Here is a 26,012-nt window from a genome sequence, read left to right on the forward strand (position 1 = left end):
CCCACAAATATATCTATTGCCATGAAAAGGCAGAAGAAATTGATACAGACCAAGATCACAGAGGCAAACCCTGAGAAGGAGATAGACCTCACCAGTCTTCCTGAAAAATAATTAAAAATAAAGCTCATAACCATGATGATGGAGCTGCAGAGAAATATGCAAGAGCTAAGGGATGATGTCCGGAAGGAGATTACAGAAATGAAACAATCTCTGGAAGGATTTATAAGCAGAATGGATAAGATACAAGAGGCCATTGATGGAATAGAAACCAGAGAACAGGAACGCATAGAAGCTGACACAGAGAAAGATAAAAGGATCTCCAGGAATGAAACAATATTAAGAGAACTGTGTGACCAATCCAAAAGGAATAATATCCGCATTATAGGGGTACCAGAAGAAAAAGAGAGAGAGAAAGGGATAGAAAGTGTATTTGAAGAAATAACTGATGAAAACTTCCCCAAACTGGGGGAGGAAATAATCGATCAGACCATGGAAGTGTACAGAACTCCCAAAAGAAAGGACCCAAGGAGGACAACACCAAGACACATAATAATTAAAATGGCAAAGATCAAGGACAAGAACAGAGTTTTAAAGGCAGCTAGAGAGAGGAAAAAGGTCACCTACAAAGGAAAACCCATCAGGCTATGATCAGACTTCTTAACAGAAACCTTACAGGCAAGAAGAGAATGGCATGATATATTCAATGCAATGAAACAGAAGGGCCTTGAACCAAGGATACGGTATCCAGCTCGATTATCATTTAAATATGAAGGACAGATTAAATAATTCCCAAACAAGCAAAAGTTGAGGGAATTTGCCTCCCACAAACCACGTCTACAGGGTATCTTAGAGGGACTCTTCTAAATGGGAGCACTCCTAAGGCTAAATAGATGTCACCAGAGAAAACAAAATCACAGCAAAGAAAGCAGACCAATCAAATACTAACTAAAGGCAAAAAATAACATCAACTACTCACAAAAGAGGAAACAAAAGAGCACAGAATAAATCACCCAACATATAAAGAATGGAGGAGGAGGAATAACAATGGAGAGAAATAAAGAAACATCAGACAGTGTTTATAATAGCTCAGTAAGCGAGTTAAGTTAGACAGTAAGATACTAAAGAAGCTAACCTTGAACCTTTGGCAACCACGAATCTAAAGCCTGCAACGGCAATAAGTACATATCTTTCAATAATCACCTTAATGTAAATGGACTGAATGCACCAATCAAAAGACACAGAATAATAGAATGGATAAAAAAGCAAGACCCATCTCTATGCTGCTTACAAGAGACTCACCTCAAACCCAAAGACTATAGGAACAAAGAAAGACTGAAGTAACAAAACAGCAGCAGAATCATAGAACCTAAGAATGGACTAACAGTTACCAAAGGGAAAGGGACTGGGGAGAAAGGGAGGGAAGGGAGGGATAAGGGTGGGGAAAAAGAAAGGGGGCATTATGATTAGCATGTATAATGTGGGGGGGGCATGGGGAGGGCTGTACAACACAGAGAAGACAAGTAGTGATTCTACAGCATCTTACTACGCTGATGGACAGTACAGTAATGGGGTTTGTATGGGGGATTTGGTGAAGGGGGGACCCTAGTAAACATAATATTCTTCATGTAATTGTAGATTAATGACAACAAAATTAATTAATTAATTAATTTTAAAAAGTGGTCAGAGGAACTGAACACATAGTTCTCCAAAGAAGAAATTCAGATGGCCAACAGACACATGAAAAGATGCTCCACATCACTAGTCATCAAAGATATGCAAATTAAAACCACAGTGAGATATCACCTCACACCAGGAAGGATCACCACCATCGAAAAGACAGACAACAACAAATGTTGGCGAGGATGTGGACAAAGGGGAACCCTCCTGCACTGCTGTTGGGAATGTAAATTAGTTCAACCATTGTGGAAAGCAGTATGGAGATTCCTCAAAAAACTCGAAAAGAAATATTTGACCCAGGAATTCCACTCCTAGGAATTTACCCTAAGAATTCAGCAGCCCAGTTTCACAAAGACATATGCATCCCGGTGTTTATTGCAGCACTATTTACAATAGCCAAGAAATGGAAGCAACCTAAGTGTCCATCAGTAGATGAATGGATAAAGAAGATGTGGTACGTATACACAATGGAATATTATTCAGCCATAAGGAGAAAACAAATCCTACCATTTGCAACAGCATGGATGGAGCTAGAGGGTATTATGCTCAGTGAAATAAGCCAGGCAGAGAAAGACAAGTACCAAATGATTTCACTCATATGTGGAGTAGAAGAACAAAGCAAAAACGGAAGGAACAAAACAGCAGCAGAACCACAGAACCCAAGAATGGACTAACAGTTACTAAAGGGAAAGGGACCGGGAGGATGGGTGGGAAGTGGGGGGGAAAAAAAGGGGGCATTATGATTAGCATGCATAATGTGGGGGGTGCATGGGGAGGGCTGTACAGCGTGAAGAGGACAGGTAGTGATTCTACAGCATCTTACTACGCTGATGGACAGTGACTGTAATGGGGTATGTGGCGGGAACTTGGTGATGGGGGGAGTCTAGCAAACATAATGTTCCTCATGTAATTGTAGATTAATGATACAAAATAAATAAGTAAGTAAATAAATAAATAATAAAATTGCTGCAAACTATTTGATAAGATGTTTACACTAAAAATATGACCGGTGATCCTTTTTGACCTCATGGTTCAGTTTGAAACAATCACAATAATTGTAGTGATCATCAGTAGCTAAAGAGACAAATAGACTGCTTAATCATTGTCAGCATTGTAGATTTTTTAAAATTTAGAATTATCTACACACGTTAATCAAAACTGATAGATTCATTCACCTATTTTGTTAGTGTTTTCTTGCTGGCAAATTATTAGGTCACTTTTTGGAACTTCATTTTATTCTGCTCAAAGAATATCAACCAAGTTACATGCCTGAGTGATTGTGGATAAAGTGAAGGTTCCTGTGGCCCGGATTCTTACCTGGCCCTGGTTGGCTAGCTCAGTACTCACACGTAGGTAATATGTCATTATTGACTCTATATAAAGAGCTCTGCCCAGTGGTCTGGGCAACACAGAGGCACAGCTGCAAGGCTGCAGGAGAGCAGAGCAGAGGCTGGAGTGGAGACAACGCTGAGGACAGAGGCCCAGAGGACAGCTGTGTGAGCAGAGAGGCCCAGAAGACAGCTATGTGGGCAGAGAGGCCCAGAGGACAGCTGTATGGGTAGAGGGGCCTAGTGGCAAAGACAGGCTTGCTGCATGCAGACTCGCTCTGAGTGAATGAGATTTTATTGATTCACCTGCCACTGTGGAAATAAAGTTGGGTATAACCCTTTGTAGGGACCCCCCGCCTCAGTTTCCTTACTGTTCTATGAAGACAACTGTCTGCTGCTTCACCCCAAATATGTCTGGCCTTGTATGGACCCAGGTATGTCTGGCCTTTAGAGACCTGAAAACACAGCATGTTGTACTTATAAAAAAGCTAGATAAGGGCCCTAAAGGCTAGGCGCCTGGCCATGAAGGCCACATGCATGTGCGTCTTCAATACTGTAACCATGAATTAGTACTATAGCAGTTTAAGAAGTACAGCTGTATGCAGAATAAAGTGGCCTCTTTGAGCACCCTCCATGATGACTCCCACTGCCTTCTTTGTTCTTCACATTGCCCCAAAACCTCAAAGGCAATCCCCGGACCCTGACACTTGGCACTGTGAGCAGGATGAGGTAGGTTATCATGAGAGCAATAGTACTTCAACTTTCCTGGACATGGAGGGGCAGGTGGAGTGGGTGTGGCCCCCAGCCTCTGTTTGGTACCTGGTGGCAGCATGATTGACTGCTTATGCAGCACTGGAGGATTGTGATTCTATATGGCTGACCCTAGAAGCTATACGGATGGCATTGGAAACGCTAGAGTCCCTAGTCCCTCTGGCCCACTGGGAATCTGCTGGGCAAGTGGCATGGATGTTCCTGACTGTCATCCACCATGCCGCTCACGAAACTGTGGAGTTGCAGTAGTGAGTGCAGGGTCTCTCCACTGGAAGGAGGAGGACTTAGAGCAATGGCAGGCCTAAAGCCCCAAGTGTGGTGCAGCAATGCATGGAGATGTAGGAACTGGTAGCCACAGGGGTGCAGCCGGGTGTCCCCCCAATATCTACCCAGGAAATGATGTATACGCGTGGAATTGCAGAATTTGGCCAAGCAGTGTACACAACATTTGGGGGAATCTTTGCCTGGCTGCTGTGACTGTGAGGTGAAAGCGCTGAGAACACAAAGCAGTGTTGGCTTTAGCTTGCTTGGGAGACGTGCGAATAGAGCGACCTCGCGCGTCCAAAGTGAGAACTACCACACTAAAGCAGCACAAGGAAAAAATATACATAGCCAATGTGAAAACAGCGCTAAAGATGGCTGCGGTAGGACCGCCGAAAAGTGAGCAGCAGACAGGTATGAACTAACCCTTTGGCTGCTGGTTTGGCTCGTGAAAAGGTTAATGAACAGCCTTAGAAAGTCTTAATGGGGCTATGGAAACAGTTGTATCCAGACCAAGGCTATCGCTGACTGCCCGTGAAGCAGGTGCAGGCAAGTGCTGTGGCAGACCAGGAACTCGTACCTTGTGCGCTGACTGATTTCCTCCCCAACTAGGGGTGGGGCTGAGATACCCAGTATACTGGGACACCAGAAGACTGGAGCCCATTTGTTAAACTTGCCATTCACTGGTCCCCACAGAATATACAGTGGGTGTTGGCACTGGTAGTGTGGATGCTGACTCCACTCTCCTTCATGGCAATCCGGATAGGTTCTGGGGCCCCTATGCAGTCATAGAGGAGTATAGTGGGCAAACAGTGTGGGTGTGGCGAGTAACTCTAATTTTGAAAATTGGGTGCTTGCCCTCACATCAATATGTAGTTTATGTATCTCCAATAGCAAAATACATCCTAAGGGTGGATGTGCTACATGGTCCTACAACATAAACAACTCTGAGGGAGTTTTGGTTGCGTGTGCATGTTGTGAGAACAGTGTGGCAAGGTCATCCCCACCACACACCTTTGGTGTTGCCACAAGCCACCCGCATAGTAAACATTAAACAATACCACCTGCCTGGTGGACAGGAGGAAATTGGCCAAACCATTTTGCAGTTGGAGGAAGCACACATCATCTGCCCAGCACACAGCCCTTTTAATTTACCCATGTAGCCTGTGAAGAAGCCTGACGGCACTCAGAATAACAGTGGACTATCAGAAACTAAACAAAGTAACTCCCCTACGGCACACTGCAGTACCGAACATTACTAACCTGGTAGATAAACTGAATGTGACTTTGGGGACCTATCACTTTGTGTTGAATTTGGCTAATGCCTTCCTCCATTGACATTGCACCAGAAAGCTAGGAACAGTTTGCCTTCACATGGGAAGGCCGGCAGTGGACATTCACTTCCACAAGGATACTTGCACAGTCCTACTTTGTGTCACAGCTTGGTGGCTAGTGACCTGGCCACATGGTCCCATCCACCCTCAGTTCAAGTGTTCCATTGTATAGATAATATAATGTTAACATCTAATTCTCTTCCAGGTCTAGAAGCTGTGGCTTGCAGTTTGCACCAGGCCCTCCAGGGGTGGGGATGGGCCGTCAACAAAGACAAGATGCAGGGACTGGTTATTCTGTCAAGTTCTTAAATGTTGTCTGGTCAGATAAAACAAAAGTTTACCTGAAGCAGTGATTGATAAAATAAAACAGTATCCCCTCCCAAAAACTGTTAGGCAGCTATAAACATGTAGGCTTGTTGGGGTATTTGAGAACATTTATCCCTCACTTAGCCATGCTATTCAAGTCACTGCATTGCCTTGTAAAGCTATGGGAAACGTGGGACTAGATGCCAGAAGTAGAAAAGGCTTTTGCTGAGACAAAAAGAGCAGTGGCTCAGGCCCAGACAGTGCGAGTCACTTACGCCTCCATGCCATTCCTGCTGGTGGTGTGTGCCAGCACGGATGGGTATGGGTGGGGATTATAGCAGAAGCACGAGGCATGCAAAGTCCTGGTAGGATTTTGGTCTCAGTTGTGAAAGGGAGCTGAGACTCACTATTTGCTGTTGGAAAAAAAGCTGGCAGCAGTGTATGCTGCCTTAATAGCTACTAAAGGAATCACTGAAATACAAGCAGCACAGGTGATTACTGCCCTCCCAATTGAGGGGTGGGTGCAAGCCTGGGATACAGCTCCCCAGACTGGAGTTACCTAGACACCCACCCTGACCAAATGGGGAGCCAATTTAGAACAATGGGCTAAATTCTCCAAAAGCCCTCTCTCACAGGATTTGCAGCAAGTCCTGGGACTGTTAACTTTTGCAGTTGAAGCTGCACCCACCTTGCCAAGCGTGGAAGTGCCAACGGTAAGCCCCTATGAGGAGGAAACAGGGATGCCACCAGCACAGGCCTGGTATACAAATGGATCCACAAAGGGCCACCCATTGACATGGGTGGCTGTCACCATTCAGCCCTTACAGAAAGAGTTCTGGTGTAAGTCTAAAGTAGGGCAATCCAGACAATGGGCTAAATTACAGGCAGTGTGGCTTGTTTTAACTAGGAGATCAGGTCAGAATAACATGGCTGATACCTTGGTCAGGGCTTGTATGTTTCAGAAACTGCCTCCTGTGGACATGGGGCCATGGTTGCATAAAAAACTAGGGTATGTAGGCCCTAGAACCATGTATAAAATTTCCCAAAGATGGCACATTCCACTGACGTTTGCTGATGCAAACCAAGAGGTGCAAGCATGTGCTCAATGCACTCACTTTTACCCACATCATCGTTGGGTACCCATTTTTCAGAGGGATTGAAACATTTAGGATAGATGCAGTGGGTGAAGCACTTACCTGTAGCATTATGCTTGCTGAATGAGCAACCAAGGAAAACTGGAGTTAGTCCCATAGAAAAGTTGTTCGTGGCTCACCCGTGCCTCTTAAAATATTTAAAACAAGGCCCCAATGAGTTGGAGCCACAGTTGCTGGAAGAAACATTGCTCCTTCCTGCTCCATGTACACTGTCTCCTGGCTGTACCAAGGAGTGGACATGGCTGTGCACCTGGGTGTTTGAAGGACACCCATTGGTTGCATTGTATAAGGTATGGGGAGAGGGGCTGACCCATGGGTTACAAGCTACCCCATGGATAGGAAAGTGGCCTTTTAAACTGACTGCTTCCTTGCTGGAGAGGGCAACAGCCATATTGGCAAGAACTCTGGTAATGCAAGTATAGCCAATACCACAATTTCTGGTAAAGGCTAAACCTAATGCTCTGCCAGTGCCTTCGGGCACTCTGGTCTGGTATCACAGACCAGGAAAATCGCCCCTGGCAGCCACTGTTTTGTCACAACATGACAAGGTCGCTTATATCCACCCGGAGAACCAGGACTTGCCATTTATGGTGTCTTTATTTGCCCTGTCTTTCCACCCAGGTTGACAGAGAGCAGTAGTATGGTGGCATGGACCCATACTTTTGCCCAGGTACATAATGTCTCACACTGCTGGGTGTGTATAGAACTGCCTACATGAGTCACTGCCAGACTGCCATAGAAAATTGCTCCTGCCAACCTGTCTGCATGAAAACACCTTCAAACATGGAATCACAGTGATGCCGAAGGTGAAGCAAAACGGCACACAACTAAGCAGTTGATCCAGCAATCAGCACATGCTCTGCCTGGAGAGAATATCATGTATAATGGGCAGGGATGGATGTCTAGTATACATGTAACCTTGCAAACTATAGCTCCACTGTGCATTAAACAGCAGGTTTCCATACCCAGTCACATGGTTGGCTGGTTACCCAGAAAACTGTGTGCCAATGTCAGTGTTAATTGCACCCCTAAATGCTGATGGGATGGTTGCGCCCATGTGGGCATTGTGCCGACCGACCCCCTGCTGGGAGAAAACATTTGGATATGTGGGGAATATGGCTGGTCCTATCTCCCTGCAAATTTGACAGGCCGTTGTATTTGGGGCTGCCCCTGCATATCAGGACAGATATTGCAAACCTTGCCATGGCTCACACATAATTGGGAGATGCTGTATATTCCTGCTGGCATTGACCCAAATGGACGGCATGGTGGTTTTACCCCCTGGCTCTCTTCCAAGAGCCAGCACTATACATGTAGAATTACAAATAGATGCCCTGGCACAGCATGTTGCTCGTAACAACATGCTGTTTGTCTGTAACAAGGTCCTTGCTAGCCCTATTGCGAAATAAAGTCACCCAAATGCGGAAGGTGACTTTACAAAACAGAATGGCTCTGGATATACTCACAGCTGCACAAAGGGGTACCTTTGCTTTACTGCACGTTGACTGCTGTGTGTATATCCCAGACCACCAGGAGCAAATACAAGCTACGCTCCAAAAAGTGGATAATGTAGTGTCTCAGATACAAGCCTTATCCCAAGACACCCTGTGGGGAAGTTGGGGTTCCTATGGTCAGGATCCTCAATGAACTTAAACCACTTGATGAGGTAACTGGCCTGTTGCTGGGCTACCACTTCCACACCTTTAGGCAATAAGCTATTATTGCACTATGTAGAGAGTTCAGCCCAGTGCTCTGGGCAGAGGCAGAGACGCTAGTGCTCGACCAACCACCAGGAGAACAAGCCAGGTAATGAACCCTTTCACCCCAAAGAAACGTTCTACTGTCATTTCTTTGGTCACACTGAATGCATAGCAAACTTGCCGGGGGATGACACCCACTGGCAAGACAATTGGCAAAGTCGGCAGGGTTCATTGTTGACCAATGAAAAAGACAGGCGGCCCTTATGGGAGGGGTGCATCAGCGGGCTGCGCCTATGAATGGGGAGACAGTCAACTGTCCCCCAGTGGGTATGTGGTCTGAGGTGGCTTGCCTCCCAGAGGGCTGGGCCCCACCACAGGACTGGAGGCAAGTGGAGGTGATACCTGAGGCAGTAGGGGTGGCTCTTGGTATAGTAAGTAGGTCTTTTGAGAGACAGAGTGCCCATGAAGCAGCGGGGACTATGGGTTGGCTGCTTCTCACAGTATTAAAATAAGTCTACAGAAGAGAAGGACATGCTCCTGAAAAAGACCCAAGATATGGCAGCATGAGAATGCGAGCTGCAAACTTCTGTGAATTCCCTGAAGAAGGAAATGGCATTGATGCGAAAGGAGGCAGCACAAGAATGCTGGCAGCAAGTAGCCATTGAAGGGGTAAAAGATTGCTTACAGAATAAGACAGCAGTGCTGCCAGGTGCTCTGAAGGAAAAAGATGAACTCCTGAGGGAAACACAGGTGGAGGTGGCACAAGAACGCCAGCTGCGAAGCATTGAGGTGAAGGTAAGAGCTGCTGAGGACTGAGCTAGCATTGCTACGAGGCATAGTAGAAAAGGTAAAGGTTGTAGCAGAGGAGGCACTCAGGGCAGGGGAGAGAAAGGTGCCATCAGTCCTGGAAATGGAGGAGCTGGGGAAGGATGAAGAGGTGGTGCTGGAGGCACTGTCCCCTCCTGTACTGAAATCACGCTCAGTGGTTGTAACAAAAATAAAGACCCAGCAGCTGAATGTTCCCCAAGGAGAGGAGCAGCCCCCTCTCCAGGTCGTGGAGCACTCTATGGTCTGCCCCTATACTCAGGCTGAGCTGCTGGATTTGGGCTCCCAGTTTAGGCAGAAGCCCTCGGAGTCAATATCAGCTTGGCTCCTGCATCTGTGGGACTTAGGGGTGGATCAAGCTGTTCTGTTGTGATCAGAGATGGGAAAGCTAGCTTCCCTGCCTTGAGGCAGAGGTTACAAAGTGCACATCAGACCCCAGAGAATCACTGCTTCCTCAGTTGGCTTATGGCTGCAGTTCATGCTGTGTGGCCCAATCCAGGTGATCTACCATCCTGTCCTGTTAAATGGCAGACTATGCTGAGCTCCAACAGGTGTTACAAGAGCTAGGCACAAGAAATGCCATCTATAGTCCAGAGAATAATGGCCCAGATGAAGAGATTTTCACTACTGGGATGAGAAATATTGTGCTTCAAATGGCTCCCACATCCGTCTTTAGGTCTCTAGTTGCCATTCTTTCCCCTCACTTAGGGCAGCCCATAAAAGAGGTGGTGACACATACAGTAGCAGACTTAGAAGAGGCTGAAGCAGTGAGAACATGGAAAGAAATAAGGTCTTCTCTCACAGGAAGGATTTAAAGGACCCTATGAAGGTTATGAGGACCCAGATGTGGGTTGGTTTAATACGGGCATGAGCAGATGGAAGGAAATTAGATGGGAAGTCAAATAGGATCTTACTAGAGCTATGGCAACAACTGAAACCAGAGCAGCAGTTCCAACCATTAAGATCAAAGAGGCAGAGGTCAGAGACAGAGCCACAAGTCCAGTCTGTGTGTTTGCAAGACTTCGTGCTGGAGAGAGAGCTAACCTCACTCAAGCCCACACAGGAATATGATTGGGGATCATGGTTCAACTGAGGGGAAGGTTGAGTACCTGCCCTGAGGGACACGGGGGGACCAGAAACCACATGTTGAAATAGCTGTCCATTGGTCCCCAGTGAGCATACGTGTCCTGGCTCTCATGGACACAGGGGCTGAACGTTCACTGATTCATGGTAACCCTGAGTGGTTCCCAGGGACCCCTACTATCATAGATGGATATGGGGGTAAGGCTATCAGAGTGAAACAAGCTCAAATCCCTTTGGGAATAGGGCATCTACCCCCCAAAAGAGTATACTGTGTATATATATCTCCTATCCCTGAGTATATTTTGGGGATTGATATCCTGCAGGGTCTATGGTTGCAGACCACTGCAGGTGAGTTCAGACTCAGAGTACGTGTGGTGAAGGCAGTTCTGAGGGGACATGCTAGGCACCCACCCATAGCTTTGCCTGTGCCTCAGCGGGTGACTAATACCAAACAATACAAACTGCCTGGAGAGCATAAAGAGATTGGAGAAACTCTCCAGGAGCTGTAAAAGGTGGAAATTATGAAGCCCACCCATAGTCCTTTCAATTCCCCAGTGTGGCCAGTAAAACAGCCAGATGGCTCCTGGCATATGACTGTGGATTACAGAGAATTGAATTGTCATACCACCTATGCATGCTGCTGTCCCCTCTATTGCAGGCCTGATGGATACCCTCAGCCATGAACTAGGAACATACCATTATGTGGTAGATCTTGCTAATGCCTTCTTTTCCATTGACATTGAGCAGGAAAGTCAGGAACAGTTTTCCTTCACATGGGAAGGATGGCAATGGACGTTCACTGTCCTTCTACAGGGATACCTCCACAGCCCCACCATCTGCCATGGACTTGTAGCCCAAGACTTGGCTGCATGGGAGAAACCACCAACAGTGTGGCTGTACCATTATATTGATGATGCCATGCTCATGTCCGATTCTCTTTCAGATCTAGAATGTGCAGCACCTAGACTGCTGCAACATCTGCAGGAGAAAGGATGGGCTGTGAATAGCACCAAGGTTCAGGGACCTGGTTTGTCTGTCAAATTTTTGGGGGTCGTCTGGTCGGGTTAAGACCAAAGTTATACCAGAAGCAGTTATAAAATCCAGGCCTTTCCTACCCCTACAACTGCAGCATTGCTACAGGAGTTTTGGGGTCCTCTAGGCTACTGGAGAGTGATTATCCCAGATTTGGCACAAATTCTAAAGCCCTTATACTCGTTGGTACGAAAGGGCGTCAGGCGGGACTGGGATGAGACATGTGCATCTGCCTTTACTACAGCAAAATGAGGAATCAAGGCCATGCAGGCCTTGAGTGTGATAGACCCATCAAGGCCCTGTGAGCTGGATGTTCATGTGACTGAAGATGGTTATGGCTTGGGTCTCTGGCAGCAGCTTGAACAAACTCGCCAACCCATTGGATTCTGGTCGCAACTCTGGAAAGGGGCAGAGGTACGATACACTTTGATAGAAAAACAACTGGCTGCTGTGTATCACACCTTGCTAGCTATAGAATCCATCACTGGAATGGCCCTGATAAAGGTAATAACCACCTATCCCATCTTGGTGTGGGTACAAGACTGGACCCAAAAGCCAAGGAGCAGTGTAGCACAAACACCCACACTGGCCAAGTGGGGTGCTTACCTACAGCAGCACCATGCCCTCTCTAGTAGCCCCTTGAGTGAAGAACTCCAATGCTTATTGGGGCTGGTGACATATACTAGTGAAAAGTGGGAAGAACTTGATTTTGAACCATTAGTAGCAGAGAGTCCCTATCGGGAGGGAAGAGCCCCTATACCCGAAGATACATGGTACACAGACAGCTCCAGCCATGGGCAGCCCCCCAGAATGGAGGGCCATAGCTTTCCATTCTAAGACTGAGACAGTATGGATGGAAGATGGTGAGGGGAAGAGCAGCCAATGGGCAGAGTTGTGGGCTGTGTGGCTTGTGATCAGCCAAGAGCCCTCCCCCATAGCTGTCTGCACCGACAGCTAAGCTATTGGGGTTTGACCCTGTGGCTACCAACCTGGTACCATGCCAACTGGCTGGTTGGTCACTGACCCCTTTGAGGGTAAGAATTGTGGCAAGACTTATGGGCCTGTTGTCAGACTAAAATAATTACACTATACCATGTGACAGGACATTTGCCACTGGCATCCCCAGGAAATGATGAATCAGATAAATTGGCCCAGATATGTTGGTTAGAAGGAAAGCCTGCCTCTGATGTAGCCCAATGGTTACATCAGCGTTTGTTGCATGCAGAGCAAAAGACAATGTGGGCTGTATCCTGTCGGTGGGGCTTGCCTTTGACCTTTGAAGAAGTTAGTAAAGCACGGCAGGAGTGTGTCGTGTGCTCCAAAAGGGACTTACACCGAGTTCTACAGCAACATGGGACAATAGCTAAGGGACCTATACCCCTCATCAGGTGGCAGATAGACTATATTGGGCCTCTACGTGTGTCAGAAGGATATCAGTATGCCATGACTTGTGTGGACACAGCTAGTGGACTTCTGATTGCTTTTCCTACCCGTTGTGCAGACCAGCAGATGACCAAAAGAGGCCTGGAGCATCTCTTTGCCGCCTATGGCTGACCACAGGTAGTTGAGAGTGATCAGCGCTCCCATTTTACTGGACATACACTGCAAGAATGGGTGCAACAGCTGGGAATCAAATGGAAGTTTCATGTGCCATACAATCCTACCACAGCAGGCATGATAGAGAGGCACAATGGCTTGTTAAAATCCGGACTAATGTCAAATACCCATAGTTTGCGGGGATGGTCAGTCTGCTTATGGACTGTGCTACGGCGTTTGAACGAGAGACCCCGAGAGGGAACCCTGAACCCAGTAGACATGTTAACATGTATGGCTGCCTCCCATATACAACTGCAAGTACAAACCAAAGAAGAATCACTGAAGCCAAGGTTTGGCCACCAGAATAACATCTTGCTGCCAGCACCAACTGCACTGAACCCTGGAGACTCCACGGAGTGGATGTGGCCTTGGACCTTTCGACACATGGACTGATGACGGCTGGCTCTCCTGGCACCTTGGGAACAAGGCCTGGAAGCTGGCCTCCTGTGTATTCCTGGAATAACAGCAGAGTGACTCCCAAAGGTCACAGTAGTATATCCGGAATGGCCAGAAGGTAGAAGCATCTTAGCGGGGAGTTGTGTTCTGTCATCATGGCCAGTGCATGCACCTCCAGTAGCACTATATATAGACCCTTCAGTAACCCCCACTGGGAAAGGAGTAAAAGTATGGTATACTAGACCTGGAAGGGACCCCCTTCCTTCTACAGTCCTATCACAGGACCACTTTCTTGCATGCATCCTGCCTGATGGACAAAGTTTGCCTATGTTGGTGTCATTAAAACATGTGTCTTATTGCCCTTAAGGTCTTTGTGGATTGGGAGCTTCCTCTGGCTTGAGGATTATTATAATTTTTGTTACCTGTATCAAAATGTTGTTGTATCGTAATTTTTGTTATTATCTCTAAGTTGTTATCCTGTTGCTGTTGTGGAATCTGGTTACAGTGCTCCAGTTTTCTCGCCCAGGGACCATTGCAGAAGATTGAGAGCATGTAGATTTTAAGGCAAGAATTCTGGAGGGGTGGAGTGTGGTGAAGTTGGGGTTCGTATGGCCAGGATCCTCACTGAACTTAAACCACCTGATGATGTAACTGGTCTGTTGCTAGGCTACCGCTTCCACACCTTTAGGCAATAAGCTATTATTGCACTATGTAGAGAGCTCGGCCCAGTGCTCTGGGTGGAGGCAGAGACGCTAGTGTTCGACCTCCTGCCGGGAGAACAAGCCTGGTAATAAACTCTTTCACCCCAAAGAAACGTTCTACTGTGATTTCTTTGGTCACACTGAATCCATAGCGAACTTGCCAGGGGCTGAAACCCACTGGCAAGACACCCCCTGTCTACTTGGTGGTCACAGCTTGGTCCCACTTGGTGGTGGTTCCTAACCATAGTGGCCGCTGGGGCATGTGGCCCCCTTGTCTGTTGCTGTTCTTTATATTGTTTCTGTGGGCTCTGGGCACAGAGCTCTGCTTTGTGTGCGAGGAAGAAGCAGACGACTGCTGTCCTATAGAAAGGGGTGGGATGTAGGGAAGGCCCCCTCCCCCACAGTTTCCCAACTGTTCTATGAGGACAGCTGTCTGCTGCTTCACCCCAAATATGTCTGGCCTTGAGAAACCTGAAAACACAGCATGTTATACTCATAAAAAAGCTAGATAAGGGCCCTAAAGGCCAGGCACCTGGCCATGAAGGCCACACACATGCGCATCTTTAATACTTCTGTAACCCTGAATTAGTACTGTAGCAGTATCAGAAGTACAGCTGTGTGCAGAGTAAAGCGGCCTCTTTGAGCACCCTCCATGATGACTCCTGCTGCCTTTGCTCTTTGCATTGCCCTAAAACCTCAAAGGCAACTCCCAGACCCTGATACCCTTTCACCCCAATAACATTCTACTGTCATTTCTTTGGTCACATTGAATCCATAGTTAACTTGCCTGGGCCTGAAACCCATTGGCAAGACAACAAGTCTTAAACAAAACAAAATAAGGGATGTTTTCTTAAGTAACCACAATGTAATATCACATCTATCATAATTAACAATTCCTTAATATCATCTAATACCTAGTCCATATTCAAACTTCCCTAATTGTCTAAAAACATTCTTTATGTATAATTTTAGAGTTAATTTAATCCAGATCTGTTATTGGCCCACTAACTGTATGTACTTGTTTTATCTTCTATTGCTCTTAACCAGAAACAGGTGTTCCCCCTCTCCTTTTTGTCTTGTAAAAAAAACAAAAACAAAAATGCCCGGTCATTTGTCCTGTAGTGTGCATGGGTTTGTTTCGTTTGTTCCTCTATAGTTCTTACAGACTGAAAGTTAGATCAAAGCCTTGTTTACATTCAGGTTTAGTTATTTTGGGGCAAGAATATTTTACAGGTGATACTGTTTCCCATAGCATTAAATGAGAAGGCATATGATATTTGATTGTTGCACTGTAATGATGCAAAGATTGATTGGTAGGTTCCCGTGGTGACAGCCTTATAGTTTCATCATGGTTTCCTGTCAGTCTTCCCTGTGGGATGCTAAAAACATTGATGATTGTTACCTGATCCAATTATTTTATTAGGAGTTGCAAAATGATGCTTTTCTAATCAAGTTACTACCTCTGCATTTACTTATGGATGTGTCTTGCCAATGGGTTTCAGCCCCAGGCAAGTTCACTATGGATTCAGTGAGAATGAAAAATGGCAATGGAATGTTCTTGGGGTGAAAGGATTTATACCCAACTTTATTCCCACTGTGGCAGGTCAATCACAAGAATCCTGTCCACTCAGAGCAAATCTGCATGCAGCAAGCTGGTCTCTGCCTCTGTGCCTCTCTACTCCCACAGCCATCTCAGTCTCTGTCCTTGGCACTGCCACCACTCCAGCCTCTGCTCTCCTACATCCCTGCAACTGTGCAGCAGCTGTGCAGCCCAGAGCACTGGGTGGTATATAGAGTCAGTAACAACGTATTGCCCACACGTGTGTAGTGAGCTAGCCGACCAGGGCCAGGTGAGAATCCTGGCCATAGGAACCTTCACTTTATGCACAGGATGTTAGCAGAACTTCTCATACACCAGAGCTGTTTGGTTAACTTGAAATATGCTTTGTGTCAGAAAGCAGAATGTATAAAGGGAAAATAATTAAGCATCAATTTTCGGAGTAATGAATTGGTACCCTAACAGCCTACAGTGGTGTCCAATTTTGTTTTCTTCTCTTTTCTAAATATTATGAGCTCATGATTTTATATATTCAGTATGTTTTAATAAATTGCAGTTATTAGTCCTTCTGATCTTATCTCATCTTTGGCCATTGGGCTCCCTTCAAGCTGGCTCATATGTCCTTTTGATATAGTTCCATTAGCCTTTGATAGCATCATTGTTTTTTGGCTCAACAGGACGTTCCAGGTTAATCTTACCCATTGCTTGCCCCACACATAGAATCATCCATTTTTCTGTGAAAATGTTCTCCAGTTACTTTCTTGTCTTTACTCAACTCCTATCCTGATCTACACACTCTGAGGCTGAAAAACTCACACTTCAATTTGTTCTCTGTGTCTAATTTCACAGCTGACTGTTACATATCCTGCCTTTTCTGTATTTGTCTGTATTAAATCACAAGCCTCAGTTATTTCGTTGCCCAGCGCAGTGTGATCTTTTCTCTTGTTCTCTTGTGCTTTGTCCTAGGGCATGTGACTACATTCAGCTTAGTGTTTCATATTCATTCACCTTAGTATTTTATTACTTTTAGTAATTCATTATTAATGCTGTATTTGTTTAATGGATTTATATCTTTTTTCAAGAAATTTATAATTTCCTGGAGGTCAGAACTTCTCCATTACTGTAGGAGATTAAAAAGCAAATCTATTAGGAATATAGTGACAGCTGAGTAAGGATTAATTGAATTGAAGGGCATAGTTCACTTGGGTAACTTATGGCTGTATTTACCAACAGGTTGACACCAGTAGTGCCAATATGACATTTAAATCCAAGCCAAATTAAACCCTAAATATGCCAGAATTTAAAGTACAGGTGATTTAAAAAGTATTCAAATTAATGTATGGGAAAGGAGGCACAAATAACCTGTTCAGACAATTTTTTTTTTAAACTTGGTCTTTGGTTCTAGAATGTAGTTTTAAGGCACACTCAAGAAAAATATTTTCAGATGGCTATTACTTTTGGCTCCTGGCCTCAATTCCTACTTGGCTTAGTTTCATTACTGGTGGCTCAGAACTTGCTACATGGCTGGTAAATAGGAGAGTTGGGAGCAAGGCTGGCTGCCTGGCAAAACCTACTTATGTTGACTTTAATTGCTTTTGATCTTATTTGTCATCTTATCAACTATTTTTTGTACTGCTAAGTGAGTAGACTTTTTATGGTTTTTATAGAAGAATAAAAACCAGAAAAGCCAGACTATTTACAACACTTAAACATGTGACACTAGTCCTAATAGCAGTGAAGTTACTCATCATATGATGAGAGTCTATGTTAATTTGTTTTATGATTAGAGTAGGAAAAAGTAGCTGAAGTGATGTGGCCCATCTGTCTACTTCCTTTTTCCTTTTATTTTATCCCCAAGGAAGATGCCAGAGATTCTTCAGGGAAAAGTAAAAAAGTTTTTAGAATGGTTTTGTATTCAATTATAGGTCCTGTTATTGCCTTGGAGTTTAATGGAGATGGTGCTGTAGAAGGATGTCAACTTATTGTCCATGAGATATTCAATGGGACCAAGGTACAAGATTTTATTGACTATATTTCAGTCAAACCTTTTCATTTTATCTCCTTTTCATTACAGTCAAATAGTATTTTTATCCCTGTTGTTGCTTAGAAATAAAAAAAAAAGCAGATCATGATTTTTAGAATCTATGGTAAATAATTGGGAGTTAACCTTTGGTTTTTCCTTGCCAAACTAAAATTTTAATTGCTTAAAAATGTACAGAATATGAATGTACTTACTAAAAACTTGAATAATATGTATGTTTTTAAAGTAAAAAGTCTCATCAAATGTCTTAAATCTTTCCTTTTTTAAAAATAGTGAAATAGTGAAAATGTTATATTTCTAAGATTATATACATTAGATTGATGATCCTATTGCCCACGTTCATTTTTATTTGCTTCACTAATGCTTCATCAAAAATTGATCTTGAGCTATATCTAGAAATCATTAATGTAGGTATTTTTTAGATATGTTGATGAGGTTGCCATAGCTAAGAATTTCAGGCTTCAATAACTTAATGTAACTTAAAAAACAAATACATGAGGATTAAATGACTTTATGTAATATATATATATGTAACTGATTTTTAAAAAATAAATATCTCAGGAAACTTTTGGTTTTGTAGTCTGATTTGGTTTATGGTTACTTGAATTTGTATAATTTAAAGTACTTTGTCTTGTGCTCGCTTCGGCAGCACATATACTAAATTGGAATGATACAGAGAAGATTAGCATGGCTCCTGAGCAAGGATGACACACAAATTCGTGAAGCGTTCCATATAAAAAAAAAAGATAAAGTACTTTGTCTTTTTTCTCCTTTTATTATCACAACACTACTAAGGGAGAGGGTAGATATAATGAGACTGAATAGAAAAGGAAACAGAGAATGGTTATGATTTGGAGTTTTTAGATCTGAATAAGTTAAAGATTATCGAATCCAACATTCTCATTTTACAGGTATGGAAGCTGAGCCCAGAGAGGTTTATTAAGTTGTCAGCATCATACAGCTAGTTTATGATAACTAAATAGAACCCACGTATCCTCTAATTCCTGGCTAACATTAGTGGAAGATATTTTTGAGGGGGTCTGTTGAATATTTCTTTATTGATACTCATTTAAAATTAGTAATATATGTTTAACTGCTTTAGAAAAGATAATCTCAAGGTCTGCTTCTCAGCCTATTGAAATTATTAGAAAATAGAAGAAACTATTTAAATAAACCTCTTTATTCAGTAGCTTTCGTAATGACTGTTGTATATTTAAAAACAGCAGTAAAATTCCAAGTGTAATAAACTACAACTAAAGTAGTATGAAAGTAAAGACCTTAATTATATCACAAGTGCTTTTAAAAGAACTCAATTTACATTATAGCTATTGAAAGTATATTGCATGGGTTCTAAAGAAAATTTACAGATTAAATGTTACAAATGATGAGCTTGAATCTCTTTAAAATAGCAAGCTTATGACTTTGTTCTTTGAAGAACATGGGTTTTAGAATTTGGGGATTACTAGTATTTATTTTTTGTTTTTTTTTATATTTAAAATAGATGTTCGTATCAGAAAGCAAGGAGACAGCATCTGGAGATATAGACAGCTTCTACAACTTTGTTGATATACAGATGGGGATATGAAATCAGTGTGGAACAAAGGCCTTGGGATTAAGCTCTTTTTAATTTGTATGGTAGCAATGGTTTTTACTAATGCTAAAATTGTTCAAATTTATGTTTTAATAAATTGTTGAATACTGCAACATTTGCTTGAGGTTCAAAAATAGTTCATTTTAAATTAAGTAGTTTCAATCAGCTTAAAAACTATTTAACCCACCTCAACAAACTTGCAGTTTTTCTCTGCATATGATACTATTATTAGAAAATAGAAGTGACTAATGGTTCATTATTTTAATCCTAATTTAACATTCTTTCAAATCTCTAATAATTTAAACCTTCCTCAGTGCTCCATGATACTTGCTTGAGAATACATTCCATTGCTTATTTTTTAAAATATAGATGGATTTACTAGTTGATTAATTAGAATGAACCTTTGCATATTTTTTCATGTATACATATCCAGTTAAATAATTGCTTCCCAGTTGCATAGCATGGCAAATGAGACTTTGTACACAGAGTTGACACGTTTTGTAAATTGAATTTTTTAAATTAATAGGTATTTGATAAGCAGTTTTGCAAGTGACTCTACTAACTGATGTTGGTATAGCTGTTTAAAGACTATTTTGTGAGTAGTATGATTATTTGAATAAATTCCTCACTGTTTAGTTTTTTAATACAACTGCTAGATGACTCTTCTGCGTCCTGGTAAGAAAGGCATATGCAACACTAAAATGATAGAAGCACAATCACTGCAGTTTTCAAAGAAGTGATGACTGTTTTATCAGCTCTGTAGGCTATTAGGAGAATTAGATAGAACAAAACCTTGTGACATTTAGCTAAGAAATACTCAGGCATGGTGATAAGCTATGCAGATTATTAAAAAGTTAGATAAGTTTGATTTTTCATTAGACATGCCACTCATATCAAGTAATGCGCAAGTATGATAAAATTATTTTGGTTGCTTTAAAGCATTAGTTTCCAAATCAATCTGACCATAATAGTTTACCAGGAGGCAGGGGAAAGCTACTTGTTTAAAAATCCACTCTCAGACCCAGTCCCCAGATGCACTGATTCAGTCTCCAAGGGAAACTGTGTTTTAAGGGATTTGTTGTAACTAAGGAATGAATTCAGAAGATGCTGGTAGGTTGATCTTGCGAGAAGGGACTGAATATGCCACCTACATCACATGCAACAGCTAATAGGAAATTTTGATAGGTCTGCTTTTAAAAGGAACTTTAAATCAAATTCTATTTTGGTAAAACTAAGGCTGAAAATAGCCACTTATAAAAATTCATCTTGTGATTGTTAATAAAAATGTATTTTCATGTTTACTGTTTTTGGCTATTTTCAGATTAATTATAACAACTACATTGAAAATATGTGGTATTGTTCAGAAATAATACATTATTAGACTGTTCATATTAAATTACTAAGTAATCTTGACCACCTACCCTGTGCCTGGCCTTGTGCTAACCATTAGCATTAGATCATTTCAGCCTTCTTTGTAACAGCTGTCTCTATTACATAAGTCAATCTCTCCTTTAAATCAAGTCCATTTCATAAGATGCAAATAAAACTGGTGACAGGTTTAATATAATTTTGATCATAATCAACAAATGAGCTTTGCAAGCAATGGTCAGAAGGCATTAATTTTTCCCGTAGTTAAGCTAAATTAAGCATGGTCCTTCTGATTATGATCACATTATTAAACCCCATTATTCACATTTAAAATAATCACAATACTTTTTGGTTTTCAGAAATGTAATACAATGTTTTGCAAAGCTCTAAATTGAAATCTTTATGGTATTTTAGCAAAAACTCAGGAATGTAACATGTGAGGGATGTAAATTTAAAAATTTCCACTGATGTTAGTATCTATTAACCAGAGCTTAAAATTTTATATTCTTCAGTTAGATTAGAGCTTTTACCTATGCTTAATTTGTCTTTAAGGACAGTCATTTGGCTTCTGAATGCTTGAAAAGATTTTAAATAACTAGTACTATGGTTGTTTCTATAATTCTAAACTTTGATAAAAATTACAGTATACATTTTGTTGCTGAATAGCTTTTGAATTCATGAAAAATTATTAGCAGTGAAAAACTAGTAATTTTATTAAGTTATACATGTTTAAACAGACTAGCTCATTTCTCGTGTTAATAGTACTGCTGTTTTCGCTTCTGTATATTTACATCTAGCTTTTGTATGTAATTTATCTAGTGTTTATAAAATGTGATTTGTAATAAATGTTAAAATGAAAATGGCTTAACACTAATTTTTGAAGAGCACTTCTGTAACATACATTTACTCATATCTGTGACAAAATTTGACTATGACACAAATTTTTTAATGATAAATAAAATGGTCTAATCTCTGTCTCATGTTAATGAGAAATGAGGTGTGTGTGTGTGTGTGTGTGTGTGTGTATACAAAGCACACTGGAGAAATGCAGAGGTAGAAAACCTATTTTAATCTAAAGAATTTCAAATATAGTGGAAAATGTATCTTGTTAAAAATACTTTTTATTATGATTGAATACTTACTAAGATTAGGCATCTTTCTCTTCCATATTTAAGAAAATAATGAATTGTTTGTGATATGCTTTCTTTCAGGTTTACACAAATGGACGTTACTTTTTAATTACTACCAAACTGCCAGCCTTTTACCCAACTTCTCCCTCTCCTAGCCCATAAATCAGAAGTACTGAAACCGCAGATTGGTTAGTTTTTAAAATTATATTTATTATCATTATTTCAATGTATAAAGAATACATTTGTATTTAGATTTAGAGCATTGGGGGGAAAAAAACAAAGACAGTAGCAAAAATAACTTTCCGTTTATTGGATAATTCTTTCTATGCAGAGTTTAAAATTTTTCTCATTTAAGAAGGACTTATTTAACTCTGTTCTCTACAGAAAGAAAAGGTACTGTAATTAGGGTAGGTAACTCCTTCAAAATTCATTGTAGAAAACACTTTATTCTTTAAATGTAACACTAAGAAAGCCAAACTTCATTTGAATTTTAATAATGAAAACTTTTTTTGTGAAAACGGAGTCATTCACTGTTGACTTGCTTTTCCTTTCTGGTAGATAGAGTGTTGTTGCAACAGTCAGGCCTACTCAGGTGAGAAGGCAACAAGCCTTTCTACTACTTCATCTCTCTCCTGTGACATTTTGACTTTAGTGCCAAACTTCCAGCAAGATATTCAGAAACAACACATTCTTCCTTCTATAGTGTTCTGGTGCTTTCCTGGTGAGGGCAGGTTCTCACCTATAAATAGACTTTGAGGGAGCCATGAGCACAGGTAGCAAAGAGTCCCAGCATTTTCCCATTCTCACCTAGGCTCCAATCCTCTCTGCGGGGCCTGCCTTCACCATTTCAGTTTAATGTGGTCCACTTGTAATTGGACTGATGAAAAGCAGCTTGCAAGTGGTGTGACAAGTAATTAACTGATGCTTGTAAAGTGCCTTGAAAATAAAGGTACTTTATGAATATTAAGTATTATTGTGCCAAGCAAAGTGAGTATGGTGTTCTTTTAAGGTAGGGCAGCTGTGTTAGCCATACACCCACCTACAAATAGGCAGCTGAACAAGAGAAAACAAGTATGAGAGGCTGTTTTCTTATTGATTGATGGACTTCCATTTGTCAAATGTACGTCAGTTTTTTAGGCACATTAATAAAACCTAACTTCTAAACAGATCATATATTAAGTGATTTAAAATTTTATCTCATTAGAGTGTTCCAGTTTTAGGACTTTGAAGGGTCGGGACATTTTTTAATGCCTCATTTTACAGATTAGACAGTTGAGGGACAGAAAGTTTAGATGGCCTGTGCAACTCACACCAGGACCACTGAATTAAAATGTAGGCCTCTTGACTTTGCCCCTGTGGTCATGGGAGAATGAGACAGCTCATCGATATTCTCCTATATGAAGTCTTTACTACCACTCTCAGAAAAGTGTGTTCCCTCCTTGGTCCTCTCACTGTACTCTGTGTAGATTTTCAAGTACCTGCAACACTTTGTTCTACTTCTTTATCCATGCCTCCCTTGTCACTGGCAACATCAGCATCACCCAGAGCTTGTTAGAATCTCAGGCCTCACTCCAGATCTGTTGAATGAACTTTTACATTTCACTAGGTGTGCATGGAATTCATATGTACATTAAAGTTTGATCTGTCCTAGACCATTAGTTCCTCAAGTGCAAGAATCAAGGCTTAGAAGTCTTTGTCCTCCTAGAGAGTAGTTTAGGGTCTGATAATGTGATCTGTTATTTAATAAATGTTTCTGGTTGAATGACACAATCCAGGCTTCATTCTACTCTCCTTGACTGGCTTTGGAATAATAAATATTCTACAATATTTTCCCCCTGGTTTGTGTTGAAATAGTAACCATGGTCTCTGCCCGTGAGGCTCCTGGGAGTTGAAGAACACCTGTGGTATTCACTGGAAACAGATAAGAGCATAGCAGTTTCTGACACACATTTTCTTCTGATGTGTTTTCATATTCAAGTTTGTTTTATTCTATTAGGGAACATGTTGCATAAAGTCAGAGTGGTGATTTGTTGATGCTGGAACTGAATTAAAATGAAAAAACAGCTACTTGCTTTAGGCTTGTAGAGAAGGTTAGTAACTCAGTCCCTCGCAGATCTCTTACCCTCCCTCCTTATCTCTTGACATCTTCTCTGGTCTGGTGTTCAGGGATGAGCTTAGCCTCCATTGATAAAACATGTACAGGATTGTCCAGTGAAGTGTTCAGTGTTGCTCCAAATTTGGGAGGGAATATGGTGGTGACAGTGGCTTTTCTTTTCTGGAACAAAGGCTTAATTGTAAATCAAAAATGTGAAAGAAAAGCAAAATCCTAAATGCATACTCTACCTTTATTTACTTTAAATGATTTTTCTTTCTGTTCCTTCAGTATAAATATATTGGTGTCCTCATACAAGACTGAATTGTAATTTCTTATTCAGAGTGTTTCTTTGCATTTAGTCAGTGGCAGCCATAGACAAACTTCAGGTGGCAAGTGATCACTTCCTTACTGTTTTAAAGGTAACATAACAGTAAAAAGAAATGCGTAATGTGCTTAGGTTCAAAGAGTCAGATGTTTCTGACTGGAACCAGGGCTCAGCTTCTTGAAATAAAATAGAAATGCTGACTTTTACACATCTTGTATTGTATTACAACTCCTTTGGTGTTAATCTGTACTTATAAAGCAACTAAATGATCGAAGGCTATGGCAGTTGTTAGGGCAGCATTTGAAGCCTATGTGGCATTCTTCATACTGAATCTGATAACAGTATGTATCGAAGCTGTCCTGATTATTTGTATATTTGCCAAGTATAGGGAAAAATGTAGGCCACAGGACACATGGAAGTTGATCAGAGTTAGAGTGCCCTTCCTTCGCCCTTATAAAATTCATTTCTCTAAGCAAATTCTTTGAAACTGTGGTGAATAAAAACATAACATCAGATCTGCCCTCTTAAATGTTAAATGAGTGCATTTTTATGGGAAAATGTTACATTCCTCCCCACTTAATTATATGGGAAGAGGTACCTCCCACCTCATCTGAGGGGGCAGAATCATTTTGTTTAGTTGGGTTTGTGTTTTGAAATGCTGTTAGAGCAGCTACTTATTATGTCAGGCTCTGTGTTAAGCACTTCCCATGTAATATCTCATTTAAGCAGCTACTTATTGTATCTCAGGTCTCTGTTAAGCACCTTACATATGAAATCTCATTTGATCTTCTCAGCAACCCTAGGAGTTACTACTGCTATCCCTATTTTTTCTGATTGAGATAACTGAAGCTCAGAGAGGTTAGCTAACTTGACTGTGGTCAAACATGCTAAGTGCAGAGTCTGGACAAAGGCCAGTGACAGTAGTTCCATGCTCTTAACCATTGCACTATACTGCTCAGCAATAACAATAAAAATAACAGCAACTGTTTACGGAGCACCTGCTATGATAGCCAGGCACTGTGTTAAGTATCTTGCATACTTTAAGCCATTTAACCTTCACATCAAATGTATGAAGACTATATTATTGGTCCCACTTTGCCTGATGAAGAAATTGAAAGTTAGGCCTAGGACCTTATTTGTTTAGGGTCACATGTTCGAGATTGGTAAGTGGGGATCTACTGAAGGATGAGATCATTATGGTTCAGGATGTGTTTGGCCAGGATAGACCAGAAGCTGAATCCTTCCCTGATTAGCTGGTTCCTGGAGATCTCCGAGGGAAATCTATGCCCAGAGTATTAAAACAAAACCAAGTGAACCTTTTATATTAGCTGGGGCTTTGGCCTCAAACTACACTGTCCCACCGTAAGGAGTGAGGCTGGTCAATCTGGAAGACTTGATTGCAGGTGTGGGTGAGTAGCCCTGAGCTTCCCTTCCCCTAAACAGCAGCATTACTGTAGCAGGTTAAGTGGTAGGGCTGGGGTTTACAACAATGTCTTGTCTCTTAACCAGACATTGTTCTTATTCCAGAGGAAGGGACATATCAAAAATTACTTGTAGGTATTCTTCAAAATACATATGACCCTCCAGACAGTTGGAGAGCCTACTCATGGTGATTGTACAAAGCATTAAAGGTGAAAGAAAAAATGTCAAAGATGAGTAGAAAACCAGCATTCAAATAACATGAAGTTAGAAACAACAGCAAAATACAAAGATCTGTTTGTACTGTTAAGGAGGAATGTT

General features: G+C 41.8%; 1 protein-coding gene and 1 non-coding gene across 4 annotated transcripts in view; both read left to right on the top strand.

Annotated features, from left to right (window-relative positions):
- Nucleotides 1-26,012, top strand: part of RP2 (RP2 activator of ARL3 GTPase) — an 80,582-nt gene that overhangs the window by 52,242 nt on the left and 2,328 nt on the right. For 2 of the 3 annotated variants that reach the window (XM_036907454.2, XM_036907455.2), the window contains exons 4-5: nucleotides 17,648-17,733; nucleotides 21,934-22,040. In XM_036907454.2, coding sequence (XP_036763349.2) covers nucleotides 17,648-17,733; nucleotides 21,934-22,014 — 167 coding nt within the window. In that variant the 3' untranslated portion in view covers nucleotides 22,015-22,040. Of the gene's footprint in view, nucleotides 1-17,647; nucleotides 17,734-19,264; nucleotides 20,136-21,933; nucleotides 22,041-26,012 lie in introns of those variants that run through there. The other variant, XM_036907453.2, reaches the window with a different exon arrangement.
- LOC118923534 (U6 spliceosomal RNA) lies at nucleotides 18,397-18,502 on the top strand. The gene has a single exon (XR_005029222.2). It is a non-coding gene; the product is annotated as a U6 spliceosomal RNA (small nuclear RNA).

The sequence above is a fragment of the Manis pentadactyla genome, chromosome X, assembly GCF_030020395.1.
Source record: "Manis pentadactyla isolate mManPen7 chromosome X, mManPen7.hap1, whole genome shotgun sequence".
In the NCBI taxonomy this organism is placed as follows: domain Eukaryota; kingdom Metazoa; phylum Chordata; class Mammalia; order Pholidota; family Manidae; genus Manis; species Manis pentadactyla.